The sequence below is a fragment of the Syngnathus floridae genome, chromosome 4, assembly GCF_059516105.1.
Source record: "Syngnathus floridae isolate MCC-2025c chromosome 4, RoL_Sflo_1.0, whole genome shotgun sequence".
Classification (NCBI taxonomy): domain Eukaryota; kingdom Metazoa; phylum Chordata; class Actinopteri; order Syngnathiformes; family Syngnathidae; genus Syngnathus; species Syngnathus floridae.
This window is the reverse complement of record NC_142416.1, coordinates 16,226,551-16,245,981: the sequence shown is the minus strand read 5'-3', so window position 1 is coordinate 16,245,981 and position 19,431 is coordinate 16,226,551. Positions and strand designations below refer to the sequence as shown.

General features: G+C 39.3%; 3 protein-coding genes across 4 annotated transcripts in view; 1 reads left to right on the top strand and 2 right to left on the bottom strand.

Moving 5' to 3' along the window:
• s1pr5b (sphingosine-1-phosphate receptor 5b) overlaps positions 1 to 19,431 on the top strand; it is a 33,904-nt gene that overhangs the window by 2,330 nt on the left and 12,143 nt on the right. The window lies entirely within an intron of this gene.
• Positions 564 to 4,447, bottom strand: zglp1 (zinc finger GATA like protein 1). 2 transcript variants are annotated; one of them, XM_088374310.1, is made up of 5 exons: positions 4,294 to 4,447; positions 2,510 to 3,560; positions 2,342 to 2,418; positions 1,456 to 1,549; positions 564 to 1,315 (listed from the first exon to the last, which is right to left on the bottom strand). In XM_088374310.1, the coding sequence occupies exons 2-5, from the start codon at positions 3,556 to 3,558 to the stop codon at positions 1,183 to 1,185; spliced, it is 1,353 nt and encodes a 450-aa protein (XP_088230436.1). In that variant the 5' UTR covers positions 3,559 to 3,560; positions 4,294 to 4,447; the 3' UTR covers positions 564 to 1,182. The 2 variants fall into 2 exon arrangements, with proteins under 2 accessions (XP_088230436.1, XP_088230437.1); XM_088374311.1 differs by having other exon boundaries at positions 1,141 to 1,315; positions 2,302 to 2,418.
• Positions 4,950 to 7,699, bottom strand: fdx2 (ferredoxin 2). The gene is made up of 5 exons (XM_088374750.1): positions 7,447 to 7,699; positions 7,129 to 7,180; positions 6,685 to 6,791; positions 6,309 to 6,396; positions 4,950 to 6,211 (listed from the first exon to the last, which is right to left on the bottom strand). Exons 1-5 carry the CDS (start codon positions 7,622 to 7,624, stop codon positions 6,055 to 6,057), a joined length of 582 nt encoding a protein of 193 aa, XP_088230876.1. The 5' UTR covers positions 7,625 to 7,699; the 3' UTR covers positions 4,950 to 6,054.

Genomic DNA, 19,431 nt, shown 5'->3' with positions numbered 1-19,431 from the left:
ACAGTACAATAATACCATCTGTTATTTGTTTCAGGGGAGGGGGGGGTAATAGAGGCGTTTATTTGCGTTGGTATTTGTCCCGTAACCTTATTTTGCATTTGATGTTAGAAATGAGCACAGCGGGTGAGACTTGTGGCTAATGATGCTTGATTTGGAAAATCAAACCTTCATTTTAGCAGGCCTGATTTTATGTGCTTGGCTCATTCAGCTCATTTCCTTTGGCGCTCATTGGTGCATGTTTTGGCAAAGTTAAGAGAGGAAACACTCTTTGGCTGTTTGGAATTAGAGAAAGACGTCATGTGTTTATTAAAACAATTGTTTGTACAGTATCCCGTCCGTCCATGCGAGGCCACCCACCGCGGAGAGCGGTCCACACTGCATGTGGGCTCACAGAACAAAGACACGCCACTTTCCTCCCATTAGTTTGTTTATAGTTTTTTTATATAAAATGCATTATCCTTCTTCTTACATGAATGTAATTAATATACCTAAAATGAGTCATCTCTGCTCAAATGAGGCAACTCAGCATGCTATTCACACAGAAATTAATCTAGACCAGCACATGTTCACACAAAAAACGTTTTATTTCCTCACAAACATGCAAGCCAAGAAAACCAAAACACCCAAAAGCACAATCAAGCACAGTAAACAAAACAAATTAAACACCCCAAGGCACACACTGACAAAAATAAAAAGAACATCAATTACTGAGCGCAACAAAACGCGTCACTTTTAACACAGCACACAATATGACCGTCACACTTTAAGATTGACACTCCGCATTACATTTCACCCCAAAGCAGGCAAAGATCCGTTCAAACGTGTATTTATATATTTTTGGACTGAACAGCAACAAACAAATATTTAAACTTGTTTTTATAGTGTTTTTATAACATCTCCCTTCGGCAAATATATTAAATTTAAGAGGCGTTTAAAAGTTTTGCCACCAGTGTTTGTTGACTGATGCACCTTTGAGTGATCATGGATTAAGCAGTCGAGCAACTTTGTCATCGTGAAAGTCAAAAGGGATAGTGAGACACTTAACCATGAATGGTCAAATGCAGATTTCTGTTGAATGGTGAATTTAAGAGGTGTGCGTTGAAATCTGGTGTCTAAGAGTTTGCATAGCTCGGTGTGGAGGGAGGGGGGGGGGGGGGGGGGGGGGGAGTCGTACTTGTCCTCCTAGGTGGTATGTTTGCGTTGAGCAGAAGTAAGCCTCACACGATTTCCACATTTGAGGCAGATCGAGCTGGAGTTGCCTGTTTTTTTCGGGACATGCCAGCAATAGACACAGCGTACCCTGTACTTCTTGTACCTTTAAAAAAAACCAAGAAAATAATAGTTAGAATGTATGAGGGTAAAAAAAAAACACAAATGCATGCAGAGGTGCAAAATGGAGGTGAAAAAAAATACAAGCTTAACTAATCTGTGTGAATGTTGAAAAGAATGAAATACCTTATGCCACATGCGTTACAAAGAGGTGTCCCGTCTTCTGCATCTCTCCACAATGGGGTCTTTCTGGTGAGGCACGATGCGCAAATCTTGCCCCCTAGTGGCAGGCAACACACCTTAATTAGTACTTTAATCAATTAGTAATTAGATATCAGATATTTTGTATTGAATTAAGCAGACCCAACAATTACATTTAGGAGTAAATTAAATTACTTTAGTATTCTTTTTTTTTTTAACATTTGTGTGGTGCTCTGTGCGATTATTCTCATATAGAATGTTTAAGCAAAGATTTAAATTTTTTAGATTGCATGCATTCTTATGTAACATATGACAACACAACTCTAATGTTCTGCATGTTTGTTACTGTTGATAGAGGGCGAGGTGACAGCCCGTTCCCAAATAAGGTGTGTAGCAGCGCCTCCCAGTGGGCAAAATATAGCATTAAATAATTTGTTGAATGAACAGAATAAAAACTCAGATAAACCAAATATGCTCTTAATAGTAAAAATATCAATTGTTCCCCTTTGGTTGCAACATGTAAATGTTTTAGTGCCCGTCACATTTCAAAGTTCCTGTTGGGTAAAATCATAAAATAAAAATAGAATACACATTTTTAGAGTTTGCAGTTGGCTAGATATTGATGCCTTATGTGATTTTTGATTGAGTGGGACGTCATTTCTGTGTATTTTGCAGACACGCCCCCAAACACTTGCGAGCATTGGTGACTACTTGATTTCTTAGTTTTGCAGCCTTATTTCTATGTTAACTTTGACAGGATTGTTAAAACTATTTTGCGTGGTTTAGACATTTATTTTTATTTTACAGGTTCTTTTAAATACTGGAGCGCACTGTTGTAAAATTGAGAGTGGCTTGACGACAGTGCAGGTACTTGAGGCAGTGGGTTCGCTTTCCCCATCCGAGTTGCTCAGCGTCCTCCTCCTCCTCCTCTGTTTGCGGAGCTTCTTGCTGAGATGGAAAAGGAGGACCCAAAATAAGACCAATTAGAGATACACAATATACACCGCAGATTGTATTATTTTATTAGGCCAGTCCTCACCTGTACTTGCATGTTACGCAGAGCCGACACTGTTCCCCGCTGTCATTCATCTTTGCGTGCATCCGAAACGTCACTCCTTGGAAGTGCGGGTCATGGATGTCGCCACTGCGGCTGGGATTGGGTTGCTTTCTAGCTCTTTTGGTTCCCCGCAAGTGCTGAGTGGCTGGTGTTTCATTTACCTCCTTTGACCTCAAATGTGAGGTCACTGTGCTGGTGGGAGAGTGCTGCAGTTTCTTCTCAAATGATTTGGATGGCATCACGCCGTCAGCTGGTTTGACGGGCGAATGACAGCCCAACACTAGGTTTGCATTGTGGTCGAGGGGGAGAGCTGGACAAAATCGCTTCACGTTGTCAGAACCTTTTGGACTAGTCGGGCTTGTACCAGACACGTGCACAGAGGACAAAGTACTTTCATGGCCATGTTCAGCGGAAGAGCTGCCATCACTCCCCTCCAACATGTCAGCATTCAACTCTGGCTGTGTTTTAGATTGCTGAGAAGATGCCAAAGCTTCTTCCTCCGCCGCGTCTTTGTCAGCCATCTGTGGTGGTTCATGACAAGTCAAGTCTGTCTTGGGTTTAGATGAAAAGCAGTTGTCTTGCTCATTTCCTACTGGCACGACACAAGTGGAGACCCCTGCATTGTTCCCAGTTCCTGATTTGCAGGCAGAAGGGACATCGTAGACAATGGGAAATAGTCTTGAGTCCGCCTTGTCTTCTCCGTGATCCATGAGCCTCTTACAATGTAGATTGATCAGATTCAACGCTGTCCAAGGGCCTCCAGGTGGGTTCTCCACGGCAATTTCCACCTTGCCGCTCACCACACTGTCTTCGTGTTCATAAGAGTTGTTGGAGGTTTGAGGCCTTTCAACATTTTCAGTTTGACTGTCTTTCAGCCAGTCAGACAGTGATTTGGTGCCCAGTAACCCACTTTGTAAGGAGGTCTCAAGTTTAGAAACCTCCTGGAAAAGGTAGCCGAGTGAAGTTTCGGAGGAGTCTTGTTCCGCCACCCTCTGAAAGATGGCCAACTCTGACCTTTGACCTTTGCTCATATCTGCATGATGAACAAACAATTTTTAAGATAAGAATAACATATACCAAGAGAGTTGTTATGGAAATCCACTAAATCGCCTCTATTCAAATTGATGAATTCTCATTCCAACATGCATTGAGTTTCAAAACAAGAATCACAGTTGTCACATTTTATTCTCTTGTAGACTTGAAGTGAATTTCCAAGATTTAATTCTATGATTTGAAATTATTTCTCTCAACATGTTCTTTGCAGTGGGGTCGCACAAGTGACGTGTCGCGTTTCAAACTTTTTCAGTATCAAACAATGCTGTCAATAAAATCGATGAGCGTCTTAACATTTTATCAAGTCCCGCACGCTATTAGTCAAAACTGTTCGAACTTTAAAACATTATGAAAAAAAAATGACAGTACGTTTTACATTGAGTGAAACCGGTCGTGTTCTTATGGCGTCTTCTCAGTGTTCAGAATGACTTTACGTATATCGACTTTAATTTACGGAGTGACCGTACAATTTACAAGTCACCAAAAAATATCTATCTAGGGTAATTATTTAGTTGTTAAAAATTGCATTTATCGTGCACTAATGGCAAATTCTGTGGCAATATTTATTGACAGGACTGCGCACGCAGCGGCACAGAGCAGTCGAGTAGTTTCTCGCCATTGTTGCGGCCACTTTAAGTCCTTAACTACTCGACAAATTTGTCAAGGGGTTTAAAAACAATTTTGGAGCAAATAAAAACAATGTTGTCACTTACCTTAAATTAAACAATCTAACGGATTTTGCACACGGATGTGGCGGCTTTTGGCTGACATCAAAAGAGTAAGTTTGGCGCAGCTGACGCTATCTTAAACTTAATTGTTGCAGCTGGACAAGTTCGCGCGATTGTTCCCAAAAACTATTCGACACAAAACAATAAAGTTATTTAAAAGTCGATTTTTTTTGTAGACGGATTAAAATTACGGGCTTTACCCTCTTAAATGAATGGCCTAAGAATCCCATTTCATATTATAATCAGTATTTCATTCAGGTTTTTGTTTTTTGGGGAAAATATATAGTGGAGTGTTAATAAATTTATTTTGGGGCATTGCATTGCTCTAACTTACTGCAGACTCCAATACACCCGATTAAAACAATCATTCCAGGAGACCAATAATAATACTAATCATTTTAAATCAGGTATGTTGGAGGAGGGAGATATCTAAAACATGCAAAATTTCAGCCCTCCAGGGCCAAACAACAAAAAATGAAGTTAAACTGAATTGCACTTTTCCCAGAGAGGACTTCACGTAAAAGTGACTTAGGGTAATATTTACTTACTACTACTGCTACCGCCACTAATTTAATGTCGCTTAAAAATTCAGAGCACTTTAGCATTCATCATAGACTGGTCGAGAAAAAGTGCACACAATACAGCTTTAAAATAGTACTTTATTGCACAATTTTAAATACTTGATATATACCGTACGTTTGAGACTTAAATGTGTGCGTATAAGTTGGACATGTACAGTAGTACGTTGCAAATAGAACAAGAGGTTAACCTGGCAGACTCCTTCATTGGCATTTGGCAGCGTGTTGCAATTTTGTTTCATAAAAGTTGAGAACAATTCCCTCAAGGTAAACCCATTTTTTTTAGACATTTGAAATGTTTATCAGGATTTCATAGCAGTACATTGACTGAAGAGTAGTCATACTCCCTACAAATGTGAAAGAAATGCATGATAGTGTATGAGAAGTCATAAAAAAGATTGTCTAAGTGAAATGATGAGCATTTTACAGCGACACTGTGCGTGTAAGACACCAAATGTTGAATTCAACACTGTACAGTCGTATGAAGGAGTATTAGCGGTACACTGGGGGGAAAAAAGTACTTATGAGAATTAAGATGAGCAAGAACATTTGCAATTAAATCATGTATGTAATTAAATATAAAAAAAGTCAGAGTAGCAATTTTACATGACAAAAAAAATTCTAGAATAAAGTCATTGTGTACTGAGAAAACACTACGTAAAATTGTGAAATCTATATTTTGGAAGATTAAGACGACTGTCAACATGTTCAGTCTGTGATTGTGAAATTTTTGATCAAATATTTATTTATCTGTGGGGTGATTTTGAGAAATATTTCAAAATACCAGAATAATATTTGGCTACAAATCATCTCCTCAGTGTGGCCCTAAAACTCCTTTGTGAAGGTGAACGTTTTGTGACAAACTTAAATGTAGATGCCGTTTGTTGTCGTTAACAAAGAACACTGTGAAATTGTCTCAATGCTAAAGACATTCCACGTGAATAAAAAGATGTTAAATGCTCCATTTTCAAAATAACCATAACCGAGTTCAGCAATTTCTGCCCAAGTCCACAGGCCCACCACAGTAAACTGTTATTTGGTCAGTCAAGATCTTCAGGGCGGTTGCAACGGACTTCCCAAGCCCTAAATTTCTTTAAAAGTAACCCGCTCCCGTCCTAGCATGCCCTCATTTTCTGGGTTGGCCCCTCTCAATCCTCAGTGCCTTTTCTCAATGAGGTTTGGGAACATGTCCGTCCACGTAGAAATTCCTCGTGACTTTGGGTAAAGTCAACTCCATGCCCTCTAGCTCTGGGGTAAGAATAATCTGGCACCCGAGCCGGGAGTTCTCCTGAAGCATGGGCGCCATGTCCAGCATGTCATCCTCCCTTAAAACATGAGTGTATTAGCGTTCACGTCATCTTCAAACGTTTGCTAGCACTGAATTGAACATTCGAAAAACACAATTTAAAAAGCACACCTTACCTCTCATGTGGTTCAGGCAGTTTGTCTAAATGGTCGCTGGTTACATACACGTGGCATGTTGAACAGGCCAATGATGCCTCACATGCCCCTGAATGGAAAAAAATATCATATGCATATCACGATTAAGTACACTTGCACAATTTAATTTGAGACAATCTAGAAGTTATATGCAAAATATAGCACTTACAAAGCTTTTATCAGGTCGTCATTCAACTATGGTATGTTCATTATTTACAAAAGTAAATGAACAGCTAGAATTGTGGAAATTATAATGAGGATTATTAGTTCCCAAGAATTCCCAAACTGTTAAAAAGGAAGTAATTTGTGTGGTGGATACCCTGTGATATGAAAGTCATTTAACAGCTTAAACACCCACCTTCTAGTTCAATTCCATGCTTGTGGGCTAAGTACAAAATATTGTCTCCAACTTTGGCTCTAACTGGGATCCTCTGGCCCGACCGGTCTACATACACCACATTGACCCTGAAAGGCAGTAAGCAAAGTTCAAGGAAATCTGCAAGGGCTCCTTGGTGGATGATGGAGTTGTTTCTACGGTGATTTGAACCCAAGTCAGGATGTGCCTTTAACCTAATTTAAGCCACATATCTCTTGAATCAGAATCATTTGTTTTCTCCAGCCTGACTTGACAATGCATTCATTGAAGTGAAGCAAAAAAAAACTATGACATTGAATGTGGCAAATCATTGAAAAGCCAGAGATGAAAAATATTAACCGAAACTGTTTTGTTCTGTTTGAGTTATTTCGCTAGTTTATGATAACCACGATAAACTTGGCTTACATACATGATTTATAGACTTACACATTCTCCTGGGTCTCTTCTTCAGCGCTAGCGTCCTCGTTGTGGTGCGAACCTTAAGAGACAGAAGGCCAATAAGTAAAATACGTCATGAGAATAGTTAACTTGTTGCACAAGATTTCATAACGCCATGCAAGTGAGGTTACACAAACATTACTCAGCTCGACTAAGAGCTGACATATGCAAAAAAAATATTAACATTTCGTCCTGAGCATTTGCTAATTAGACGTTAAATCATCATCATCATCATACTTTCGTAGCCATAAAGGGAGAGACGTTAAATTTGGAAACCTTCTCGAACTAGCGAGGTGAAGCACTCACCTGTATTCGTTTGCATGTATCGGTTAATGCTACGAAAAGCGTCCACTGAGTCTTTCCTCTGTAAATGAGTCGTGCACGTCTTTATCCTGGAAAAAGGACATGTGCTACAGTCCGGTAAAACTCGCGAAAGTCTGAAAGTCATCCCCATGCTGGAGCGGACCGCTGCGGAGGTAGCCATGATCGTGTTATGATCACGTGCACAATGTCGTCCAATAGGAAAAGAGTAGTGTCATCATATTGTTTCGACGACAGAGGCCGCTGCAACTTTACGTTGGATTTTCTGACATCCGGGGATTTCAATGGCCAAAGCTTGAATTAAAGGCTGAGAAAACGTAAATTAAATTGATTATGGTTATGACGTAAATGGAAACGAATTTACGTATTGAATTATTACGGAGAAAATAACTCCTTCAAACCCACAAAATATTTTTTGGCCAACGAAAATAGATGCAAAAAGTTAATCCTGCTCATTTTCAGCCAATATTATCTTACAAAGCCAATAAATGGACATGGCTCCAATCCATGCTGGAGTTGTCTACTCGGTGAACTGATATTTAAAAATAACACAAGAAGTGCATCGCTGCATAGCTCCAAATTATGAACATAAAAATAATTCCCATTCAAACAAAATCTACGGTCTTGCGTTTCTTTAGTTGATATTCACTTAAAATAAAACAAGATACCCTCTATGAAGAAAATGAAAAACTATTAGTACTTAACTTTTGAGTAAAACTCACGGTACTGTTGACATTTCCACGTGATTTATACCCTCGTAAGAATGATGAGCATCCTTGCTGGGATTGCACTATAATTTTTCTTTCTTTTCTTATCGTGCTTTTTTTAAACATATATGAAGACTTACACAAGTTGGTTTTGAGACATATACTTATACATCCCATGGGTGCAGCTTCCTCCCATATGGAGAGTTAGCCGATGTTAACTGGGCCCTAGCGTGTTGACTTTTAAATTTAATAGCAAGGAGAACACACGGCAATATAAATCGTCACACTTTATGTGCACCTGCACATGGTAAATGTCCTGGGACAGTTTACCTTTCTATGAATTGAAAGCATCTGTTTTTCACTGGACGTCCTGTTTTGCAGGTGCATGCATGCATGTGACTATGTTTGGTGTGGTGGGTGGAGGTCATAACACAATAAAAGTCCATCCTTACTGTTCCTTTCAAATTTATAGGGGAACCTCCAAAGTCAAACATAGTTGACTTCAAAACAAACTTGAGATATGGAACTCTATCATGCAACTTAATTGTTTTTTTTCCTGCTAATTCAGTCAAATTCGATCATCTCCCTCCACAATAATGCAGTGTAGCGTTTGTGAATCATACGGCATGTAAAAAGGGTGCGTGTAGCTTACATCTACTTGTATTTATGTTCTAAAAATGAGCATCAAACATCTGTTGTGGCATCTTCTTTATCCTCACTGAGCTGAAGACATATTGACCAATTTTTGTTCTTTCACAAACTTTTGATTGAACACCCACACTGGGCCACTTTGGGGGACTGTTCCACATGGCCACATACAAGACTGTGTTCCTGTGGTCTCCTTCTGCATGAAAGACATGCAGCTTGATGAACAATGTGTGGATGGAAAAGATCAAGATAAAGCGATCTGTTGAATGCCCCCCCTGAGAACACAACTGTGTATATCAGTTTGTTTCTGGTGATGGATGAAGTAGAAGATTTTCCAGTCATCCTTTCAGTTCCATCAATCAATCCCATCAAAGCTGTTGTTTGACTAATACATTCAAAATAACTGTTGGATTCCTGACACTTGATTTTCTTCTCATTACCTTGTGTATGCTAATGAATAATAATTTATTCTAAACGCGGTACATTCATAATAGTGTGAGACGAGAAAGAACCTATGAGAAGTCTAAATTAGCTGCGGACTTTTTTAATTGATGTTTGATGGTAAGAGCCATTGCAAGCGTGTTGCATACGATAATCCTTTATAGTATGTTTTTTTTTCCCCTCCTATTTAACACTCACTTTACTCTAAGTACATTATCAGGTGTGATCATCTATCACACAGATTGACAGCGACTATTTAATTCATCTCATTCACTTTTACATCTCCTTTGGGCCCAATCTGTCTCGCGCTCAATGGAACTCAGATGGAAAACTTTAAAGAAAAGCAGCCATGAGCAGGAAGCACAGGGCCAAGGGTATTTCTAAAGACTAAGGGTATATTTTTGAGACTTCCCTTTTGGACTTTTTGCAACTTTTTAAGATAAGCATTTAAAAGTTAAATTGAGTTGAGTCTCTCAGATGACTCACATATCTCTGATCGGAAGAAAATGCAATAAAAGTTTGTTCTCCAGCAGACAAAAGGGAAACTTTCGGTCAGTGTGACTAACCAAAGCATCATGGGAGCAGGGTGAAACTTGTTGTGATGCTTGTGTCAGCTGTGGGACACTTTCGCTATTGTGTGTCAAGCTACCCTTTTTCTTCTCAGGGTTGTTTGTAATTAATGACCCTTTACTCCCCACGCACATACGGACAGCGGCGAGAGGTTTGTTTATCTTGAGAGCTGAAGTGGCGTCTCTATCGTCTTGCCTTTCACAGACAGCGTTGACTGCTTACTGTTGACCTTTTTAGTGGAGGCAAAGCTGCAAAGGTTAAAGCCTGTAGGTCACAGAGGTGCACCATCAACGTACACAGGAAGTCATAAATCATCTAGGGTGGGGGTTTTTGTACAGTATTTTCATTGGTTTCATAGTTTTGCAATATTACACAAATGTTGCAGTCAATATTTGTGTGGAATTGCATTTAAGTCATAATTCAATGAGAAATTGTGACACCTACTGGCCAATTTAAATTAAAGCATTAAAGCGCATGCGCGAGTCAGTTGATTGATAGGTGTCTATGTTGATTAGACGTGAGAGTTTGGTGAGAAATGTCAAGTGCGCCCATAGTTTGCTTGATATATCACAATAGTTGGTTTTGATTAATTATATGTTTATATTTACAAACTTGTGCATGCACCAAACGTGCACGACTCATAATTATAAATTGCGTAAATGCACGCAATCACGAAACACGGAACGAAAGTGGCACGGAAACCAAAGTCATCAAAAAAGTAAGTCAAGTAAATATTTTATGTCTATTTGCAATTGTTCTTTAATTTCAATTTGGATCTTGTCGACTTTAAAAGTGTAGAAAACAAATTAAGGCAACACAGTATATTTAGTTTAGGAATAATTTTACACTTTGAAATAAGAATATTATTTAATCAAAAATACATTGATGAGCTTTTGGAGTGATTGTCAATATGCTCAAAGGAAACTATAAGACACAATCTGAGAAACTAAAGCCACTTCAGGTACTATTGAGCGTAAATGTGTGGCTCTTGGCACCTTTCTATAATTTTTGGACAACTATGAGAATATGACAGCTGGTTTTTATAGTGATATTTGTTTTGTTGGAAATATTTGAATATTGGATTTCCTACACGGTATGAATGATCCGTTGCCATGTCCACCACTTCCTGAGGCTTTCAAATTGTCCATAGATAACAAACTTCTTGGCAGGTCTTTCCACTCAGCAGCTATCTTGGCAACACATCTGGGCAGGTCTTTTAAAATAACACAAGATTTTTTTTTTCTAAATTTCTGCATTTTTAAAAGTCAAGGGTCATTAAATAAAATAGGCTCTACGGAGTAAAATCTATGTCCACTTTGGTAACTTTATCGCAGCATCAGACATAAAATGTTTTTGTGTGCAAGCATTCGTCCAGAGTGCCGTGCTGACGCACAGTTCATTAATCTCACTTACATACTTGTCCGGCATTTGCTTACATAATATATTTACATGAAAGTATGAGCTGGATGCAATCATGTGGCTGAGACTTTTTTTTGTGGTTTAACTTCAATTAACGTGTTTATTTGGTTTAGTAACCACCTTACAGACCTCGCCCCCCTCTAATCCATCTGAGCAAAAAATGGCCTACAAAAAAGAGGGAAGGCAAAAAGTCACACATTGGCCAGTTTAATTGAAGCTAATTGAATCAATGTTGAAAAAAATGCTTGATGAGTAAACTTCGAAACCCAACAACGCTATCCCACCTGCCAACCCTAACGCAGATGTTCCACAGCTCATGTTTCCATTCAAGATTTCTTAAGAGCAGTTTATCCCTTTTTAAATTCAGTTTGGCACCGTCTGTCAGTCACTTGTGGTTATTGGTTTGGGCCGGGGGGACATGAATCTGCGAGTCGGGCCTTCTTGACGTGTCACGTCAGAATGATTGATAGATTTACGAGCTTGCGGATCGCTTGCTCTTTGGAAGCAGGTAAAGAACATGAGTCAGAGATTACATAATAACCACCAACCCATAATCGAGTACGGTAATTCCATGTATGGTATATAATCTCCGCCATGTTTGATTTTCAGCCTGTTCACATCTTATCTCCTTGTTGTTGCTACAACAATGACGTGTGGCTCGTTTCTACGTGTCTTGACGCACTCTATTCTCGTCCCAAAAAAAAATGGACCAACTAACACCCGTTGCTCTGTTTTGTGACCAAAACACAACACAGGCGTTTTTTTGTTTTAGCCAGTCTAAACAGTTTTATCAGTGCTGCTGGCAGTCTGAGGAGATATGAGGCAGGAACTGGAGTATGGCGAGTTTACAGATTTTTAAAATGATGCAAACGCAATGGAAAATCGAGGTGTACGAGACGTGTGCATAATCATGCGCTATGTCGCTAACGTTCCAGGAGGATTTACTTTTGTAATTGTATGTTTTTGCTGCAGTGTCATTTTACTATATTCCGGAAATTCCACACGCAAGTATAAACTCGGGGTGGCACTCGGTTGAGTGCAGAGCACACACAGACGTCAAGTTTGGATTTATTTATTGTCTGGAGTGGTTTGACAAGTCACAATCAAAAGTTATGCAATCTGTCCGCGGATCATACCCAAGCCACATGTCACATTCCAGATGGGATCCATTTACAAGGTTTGGAGTTTAGTCTCGCCATCGATCCTCCATCTTTGCATTCCAATAAAAAATCTGAATGTTACAGATCTAAAAGTTATTACATTTATTTTTAGGTTGTATAAAACCAATAATCATTTCAAGACGGAGATGATGGCTGAAAGGCATCGTTTAGTTTTTCAGTCATACCGAAGCTGCAAACAAAATCCACTTGCATGAGCTTTTCCAATGTTGATTCAGATTGATCACAAATAAATTATTTCCATATAAATATAAATCTTATACCACTCAATCATGCATTTGTGTGTGTGTGTTTGGTAGTTTAGTTTTAAGTCATAAAAAAATCCACATTTGTGTGAACTTGTAGGCATGGCTTTTTTTTTTTTTAGAATATAATTTCCATGTTTGTGATTTTTATCTCCCGTCTAGCCAGTGTTGTTGTTTGGTTTGCAGCGCAGGGTTTTATCTTTCTCCAGTCTTGTTGATAAGACAAAAAAAAGATATGAAATGTTTTGGCCTTGTCTGGGATGTTTCTATGACACACCTTTGGAGCAGTGCCCTTAAAGAGCAGCGTGTAGAATTGTTTTTATTCATTTCAATAATATGCACTTGATTGACAGCAAGTGTACACTTGGTAAATGAGACCCTACTGTGGACACTTGACAGGAAGCACTTTGATAACGGTTTTTATAGAAAAAAAAAAGTCCACTTCCTTCTAAAATGAGAAAATTTTCTATCAGTTGAAAATGTGTCATGTATATCTGGCCTCAACTTGTGACTGCATCCTTGAATTTATCTTTTACCACTGACATACGTGACCACATGGACACACATGCACTAGACCAGGCGGATGGAGATAAAGACCCAACAAGGTGGCAGTTGAACGGTCCTGCTGTAGCTGTGAGCGGCACCTCGCTCCAGAATGGCGTTTTTGCCGTGGCCATCACTGGAGCTGTGAGTTATTACTTCTTTGGGGTTTCCTGTTGGCACAGACACACATGCTTGCAAGTACATACAGTGCATGTAAAGTTATCACTGATTTTTGAGATATAAAAATCAAGATAAGCAGTCCGGAAGGTGAATGAATAAATTGAACCTATCTGCCACGATGATGACATTTTTAAAAATCGATTTGGCTCATATCACAAAAAAACTCAAATGTTTTTAAATGAAAATCTTTGCGTTAGTCTTAATGTGTCTATAGTGTGCCGTATTTAGATTCTCTTCAGAATGTAAAACCAGACAGTTGTCCAGGTGAGGTGGTGTGTCACGCTTTTTATGTCTGTCTGAGTTACTCATACGAGATGTGAACACTCACAGCGCACGCATCCCAATAAGTTGTAAACACACACTGACAGACTGAAAATGCACAAGTCTATTTTCTATTTTCTAGTACACTCTGCTACACAAACACATGTATTTTTTTTTTATGTGGACATATCTAAATTAATATGGCTTTGACTCTATCCTTAGTTTATAAAACGTACAGGTGTCTTTCTAAACTTGACAAGCACCTCCAGCAGAAACAAAATAACTATGATTATCGAGTCTTTATAGAGTTACCTCAACACTTGTCTACAACACCTGGGCACATGACTTCATAATGCCCTAAATAAGGGCACGTTGTGCACGTGTCCAAACAAGTAGTCAGACATTTGGCTTCAGTGGATTAACAGTCATTCGTCTAAAGTAATGTTTTAAAAAAAAAAAATCAATTGTGGGACACTGTCATGCTTACGTGTTCATTAATCATTTATCTCAAGATTAAAAACCCAATCCCGTCTGGGACGCAGTTGTACATCTCAGAAAGTTAAAAAAAAAATACTTGTACAAATAGCTAGTTTAAAATGAATTTTAACATTCTGTATTTTCTTACTTGCTAATAGTGACAATTCTTGCCCAAGGCTTCCCCTAATTGACAAATGAGACACCCTGAAGACCTCCAAAAAAATAAAATGTTTTTTTTTTCTCCATGCACATTTCAAGTAACACTGATTGTTGATCTTTCAGTCTCACACATGTTGGCTTCTTCCGTGAGTTTAAATTAAATAATTCAAACCCTGAATATTAGAACTGTAAAGTAGACACGCTAAGCACTGAGTCAGTATGTTGCCACACACAGACAAGTGAAATTGAAAAACCAAAACCAGTTGTGTTCTCAGCAGGTTCCTTCTGTGTGTTTATGCAACAGCTCCAACAAAGAGTGAGAAATTCCTCCTTTTAATGATTCATAGCCAACCGCAGAAACATTGTCTTGCTCTCTCTCCAACTCCCATTCCCAGCGACTGTGATTCACGTCTAAGAGGCACTGGAAAACCCCGTAAACATCCCGCGTTCCTCTCCATCCAACGAGTCTAACTCCTCTGTCCCGTCCATAACTTCAAAAGCATCATCCATCGCTGTTATCAACAAAGACCTCCTCCCACACACGGACGGAGTGGTCATAAATGTTCCCTTTCAACAGTACGTTTGTTCCTTATCTGTCACGCAAAACTTCTTTCATGAACTATCTGGTCATCTGTAAGGAACAAGAACTTTCTCTACCATTCATGTTGAGTCATGACATGTAAGGAAATAGACTTTCATTGTTCTAGTATGGCGAGCCTTTGTGTTTAAGTTAATTGTGTGTGTTAGGAAAACTGGACTTCGACCATTCCTACAAACCACACTGGTTTCTAGAACTGGGTCAGGTTCTTCTGCTCTGCAGGGGTCCATCCATTTGGGCTTCCCATATTTAACCTTCCTTTGCTAACCTTCAGCAACCGCTTTGGGATAGCTTTTGCTTATACAAATGTGAAAAGTGGTTCCTGACAAAGGAAGTGAGGGGGAAGAAGGCTGGGCGAGCCAAAAGAGTGGGCCTCAACGAACGCCTTGTGAGCACTCTCCAACCCCAAAACCACAAAGAAAGATCTCCTAGGAGAAAGCCAGAGAATCACGGTGGAAGGCTTTTTCCTTAAATTATGCTGGATGAAGGCGATATTTAATGAACAGAGGCCTTGCGTCATTGTGGTGGCCAGTAATGGCTTTGGTTGTCTTGGAGGAGAACCAAACACTAGCGTTTGTTTACACCGAATAGCGTGACTCGCTAACTATGCTAGCTTGCCGCAATCACATCTATGACGACATTCGAGATTGACTTAGTGGGTTCTTCGGGTTTTTTTCTTCACTTTTTAACAAACATACTCACTTGCAGGCTACCACATATAGCCAACTTTTATTTTCAGGGTTGAAGAGAAGTTAGCAAAAATGTGAAAATATTAGCCAAGTCTAAATTATTACCATACTTGTAATTTGACCCCTGTACATAAAATTTTAGTTTTTATAATATTAAATTGATAAAATCTTGTGCAAAGAGCATTTTAGAGAATATTTTATGAGTTTGGCTGGAATTGACCTCTTGGGTAAAAACTTTGAACCACAGGAATGTTGTTTGTCAAGGGTGGCTAACAGGGCAAACAACAGCAGTAATTCAGTTTGATGAACCAGCGAGGTGTCAGAAGTCCTTTTAACGTTGTCAGTGAAAAGACGCAATGGCGTGTAACTAAGGCTAACAAGAATGAGCGGAATCTTCTTCTTTGTCACTCGTGTCACCGCTAAAAGGTTCATTCGGACATACCTCACGCTTGTCTGCTTTGTTGGTGTGTTACTCTTAACGTGAACCCCGTGACATAACACTTTGGGATTATTTGAGAGTACTGTTTTACGTAAACCGAGTATCCTGTAACACCATTACGATGTCGTTCCGCTCGCTTAATTTCAGATGCTGTCAAAGGTCGTTAATGACCGGCGTCGCTCGTCACTAACACGCTGCTTTCACAATGAGAAGGGAGTGAAAAGAAAGAAACACTCCCGGGAGTTGAAGTTGGGAAGCGCTGTCTTACTTTACTGAATATTGTAGAGTGCCAAAGAAGTTTTTTGGGTTTTCCGTAAGTTACGATTTACACTTATTTTACTTTTGGGTGTTTTTGATAGAACCATTCTTTGATTGCACGGTTGGCTCTTGCGTAATAGTAGCATTTTTCTGATCATGTCAAGTATACACAACAGTTCAGTCGCCTCTAAAAACACAAAAGCACTGATTTTTAAAGACTACAAAATCCCATTTAAAGTTCCTCTCGGCCACTTTAAGACTTTCGTTGCGCCGTGCATTAGCCGACTTTTACTGTGTTTACTTTCCAGCTGGAAAAAGAGTCTTAGTCTGATTGGCCGACTATTCAGATCAAAGTGTGTGCTGGAACATAAGATGGCATGGGACAAAAACCAGGTGACAGCAAAATGGTTAACTGCCTTTCGGTTTCTCTTATGTGATCTAAATGTTTGCGTAAAGCATCTCGTTCATTTCTCGTGTACTGTAAGCAAGCAGACACACCAGATGACTTCATGCTTATATACAAAAATGTTCAGTATTACTTAAGTGATTTAGTACTTTCGTTGTCATGCTGCAACCACTTTGTTAGAATAAACCTCTGAATTCATTGTTGCGATGACTCCTTATGGGGCAGTTGGCCGTGGAGATCAGAGTCATCTTTAGGAATACCACAGGAGAACATCACCAGCTTTAACCAAGCCCAGATGACATGATAGTTCTAAAGAAACCACATTGCCTGACTTAGGAGAAACCTCGGCATTGGCAGTCGATAGAACAATCTCAATGTTAGATGAGAAATAGTTATTTGACATTTTTAGGGCCTTTCTGGGACTGAAGAGTGACTTTCCATTGACTCGAAATGGTGGTGAGGGTATTCATTTTCTCACTTGCATTCAGAATGTAAAGTAAAATTACACATACTGATAATGTTCATGGTCAGCTCTTGATATGGGTCGTGATATCAATTTATAGTTAGGAGCATGAGTTTGGTAAAAATGGATCTAGATTCCATGGCAGTATATCATCAGCCCATGAAAAAAAAAACTGTTGGCTGATCAAGTAAGGTAAAAGTTTTCCCTTTGGCAACATTTATTTGTTAAAGCTTTGAGTAGGACATTAAGAAAATGTGCTTGGAAAGAGCGAGGAGTGCAAAAATCTGACAAGCTTCAGCTTCCTCTGAAGCAGAAAGCAACTCGGCACCAATGACAGAAGCTTTTCTCTCTGGAGAGCACAGCTGCTTTGACAAACAGTCTTAAGAGCAATTTGTATTGGGAGTCAAATTTTGCTGCACAAATAATGGAAATATTCACATTTGCCAACACAGATTAATTCATCTGAGACAAACACATGTCCAGTCTTTAACAGTTACAAGCTCTTTGCATCCGTCCGTTTCAAATATGATGTATGACCCAACACATAACTTCATCAACAAAGTGTTTCCGTTTGGAAACGCTCTGAAGAACATTACCCTTGAGGATTTGGCAACGAAGAAGTGTCTGATTAGATCGGATGCGAGAAGACTTGCTCTTTGAAAGCACCAGAGAAGACACTCGTACTCCTCCCGAGACACAAAACACATCTCGGACTTTTCCACGGCCACGCCACACATCTGGAGCCGGTCAATCCGCCACCGGCTCCTAATGGAACATGTGAATGTGTTCTGAGAAGCGGCTTAAACAGCTGCTATTAGCTCACTTACATGGCTTTGGCAGGAGAACACCAACGTGCCAACACTTCACGCATTCTGAATTCATCGTGTAAATTGACGTTAATGGGGCTACTTCAGAGACGAGGCAGCAGAACAACTTGGTCACATGCAAAAATAAGAAAAGCTGACCGTAACTTCACTGGAGGAGAGTACTAAAGTGTTTTTTGTGGGGGGTATCTGAAGAATGAAAGCAAACTCTCAGCATTAGAGCAGAAGGTCAAAGCTTAACAGATACCTCGCTTCCTGGGAATATTACTTCTGTAGCCCGAGGCAGAAAGCATAGCTCAACTTATGCAAATAGACATGCTTGTATGTGTGCCAAAGGTAAGAAACAAAAAAAAAACCTTGGCAGTTTCCTGTTGGAACATGAAGGGTCAACCTTGGTGAACACAAACCTTTTCATATGGGAAAATCGCATGTTCCAATTAGGGAGAAGTAGTATCAATAAGCAACTCCAATGAATACACAAGCATGGACTGGATAAAATCAGGATGTTATTTTCTTAATTAGACTTTCATATCCTGTTGAGATGGCGCTTGGAGTAAGGACCATATGGTTGAATTTTTATTTTTTACTACATTGCACTGAAACATTTGAAAATTTGTTGCCGAGACAGAGAATACTTTTTTCCAAACATCTTCTGTATGTTCCTTTACTTTTCAAAATGGCAACCCAATGTAGGATTTGAGCATAGAGAGGATCATTTGGGGAAAGTATCTCCTTCACCTCCCATACCGGGAAAGTATGGGTGAGGAAAAGTCTGACCCTATCCTAAAATATTATTTGTACTTTTCACTCAAGATAAATGAGATGCAAGCCTCATATTTCCTTTCATCGTCTTTGCGGTCGCAGCTCCTGAAGCCTCTTTTTGTGTGTTCTCTGTTGATGTTGGCCCTGGTATCCAGCTATCATCAACAAAAAGAAAATGTTGGCCTACCAGAAGAAGAATACTTGGCTGGTTCGAATAAAGTGAAACAAAAACTGTTCTCAAGATTGTCGACCTGAATGCTGTACCACCATTTGAGCGTTGTTTGTTTACAAGACACGGTATTTGTGTAATTGATCGTGTAGTCGTGATTAACTTCACTTCACTGACTGCTAATAAATGATTAATCGTTCATGCATGAGAATTTTGCTGTCCAGCTTCTTGTTAGAGAACTGCAAGTTGCTACTGCAAAAAATTACTGAAACCCTAAAATATTTTTTTTCAATGGAAAAAAAAATTAAATTAGATTTTTTAGTGACATTTTTTTGTGATTTTTTTTCAATTTCTTTTGTTTTACTGGGTAATACATTTAATGTGTGACTGAAGAAACGAATCATAAAAAAAATCAGTTTAAGGGTTTTTGCATGACTATAGCACTGTCAAAAAAATAAAACCACAATCTTAGTGAGGAACACTTAAGCAAAACACTTCATTTGTCAAACACTTCCCGCTCGATTCCCTCCGCAC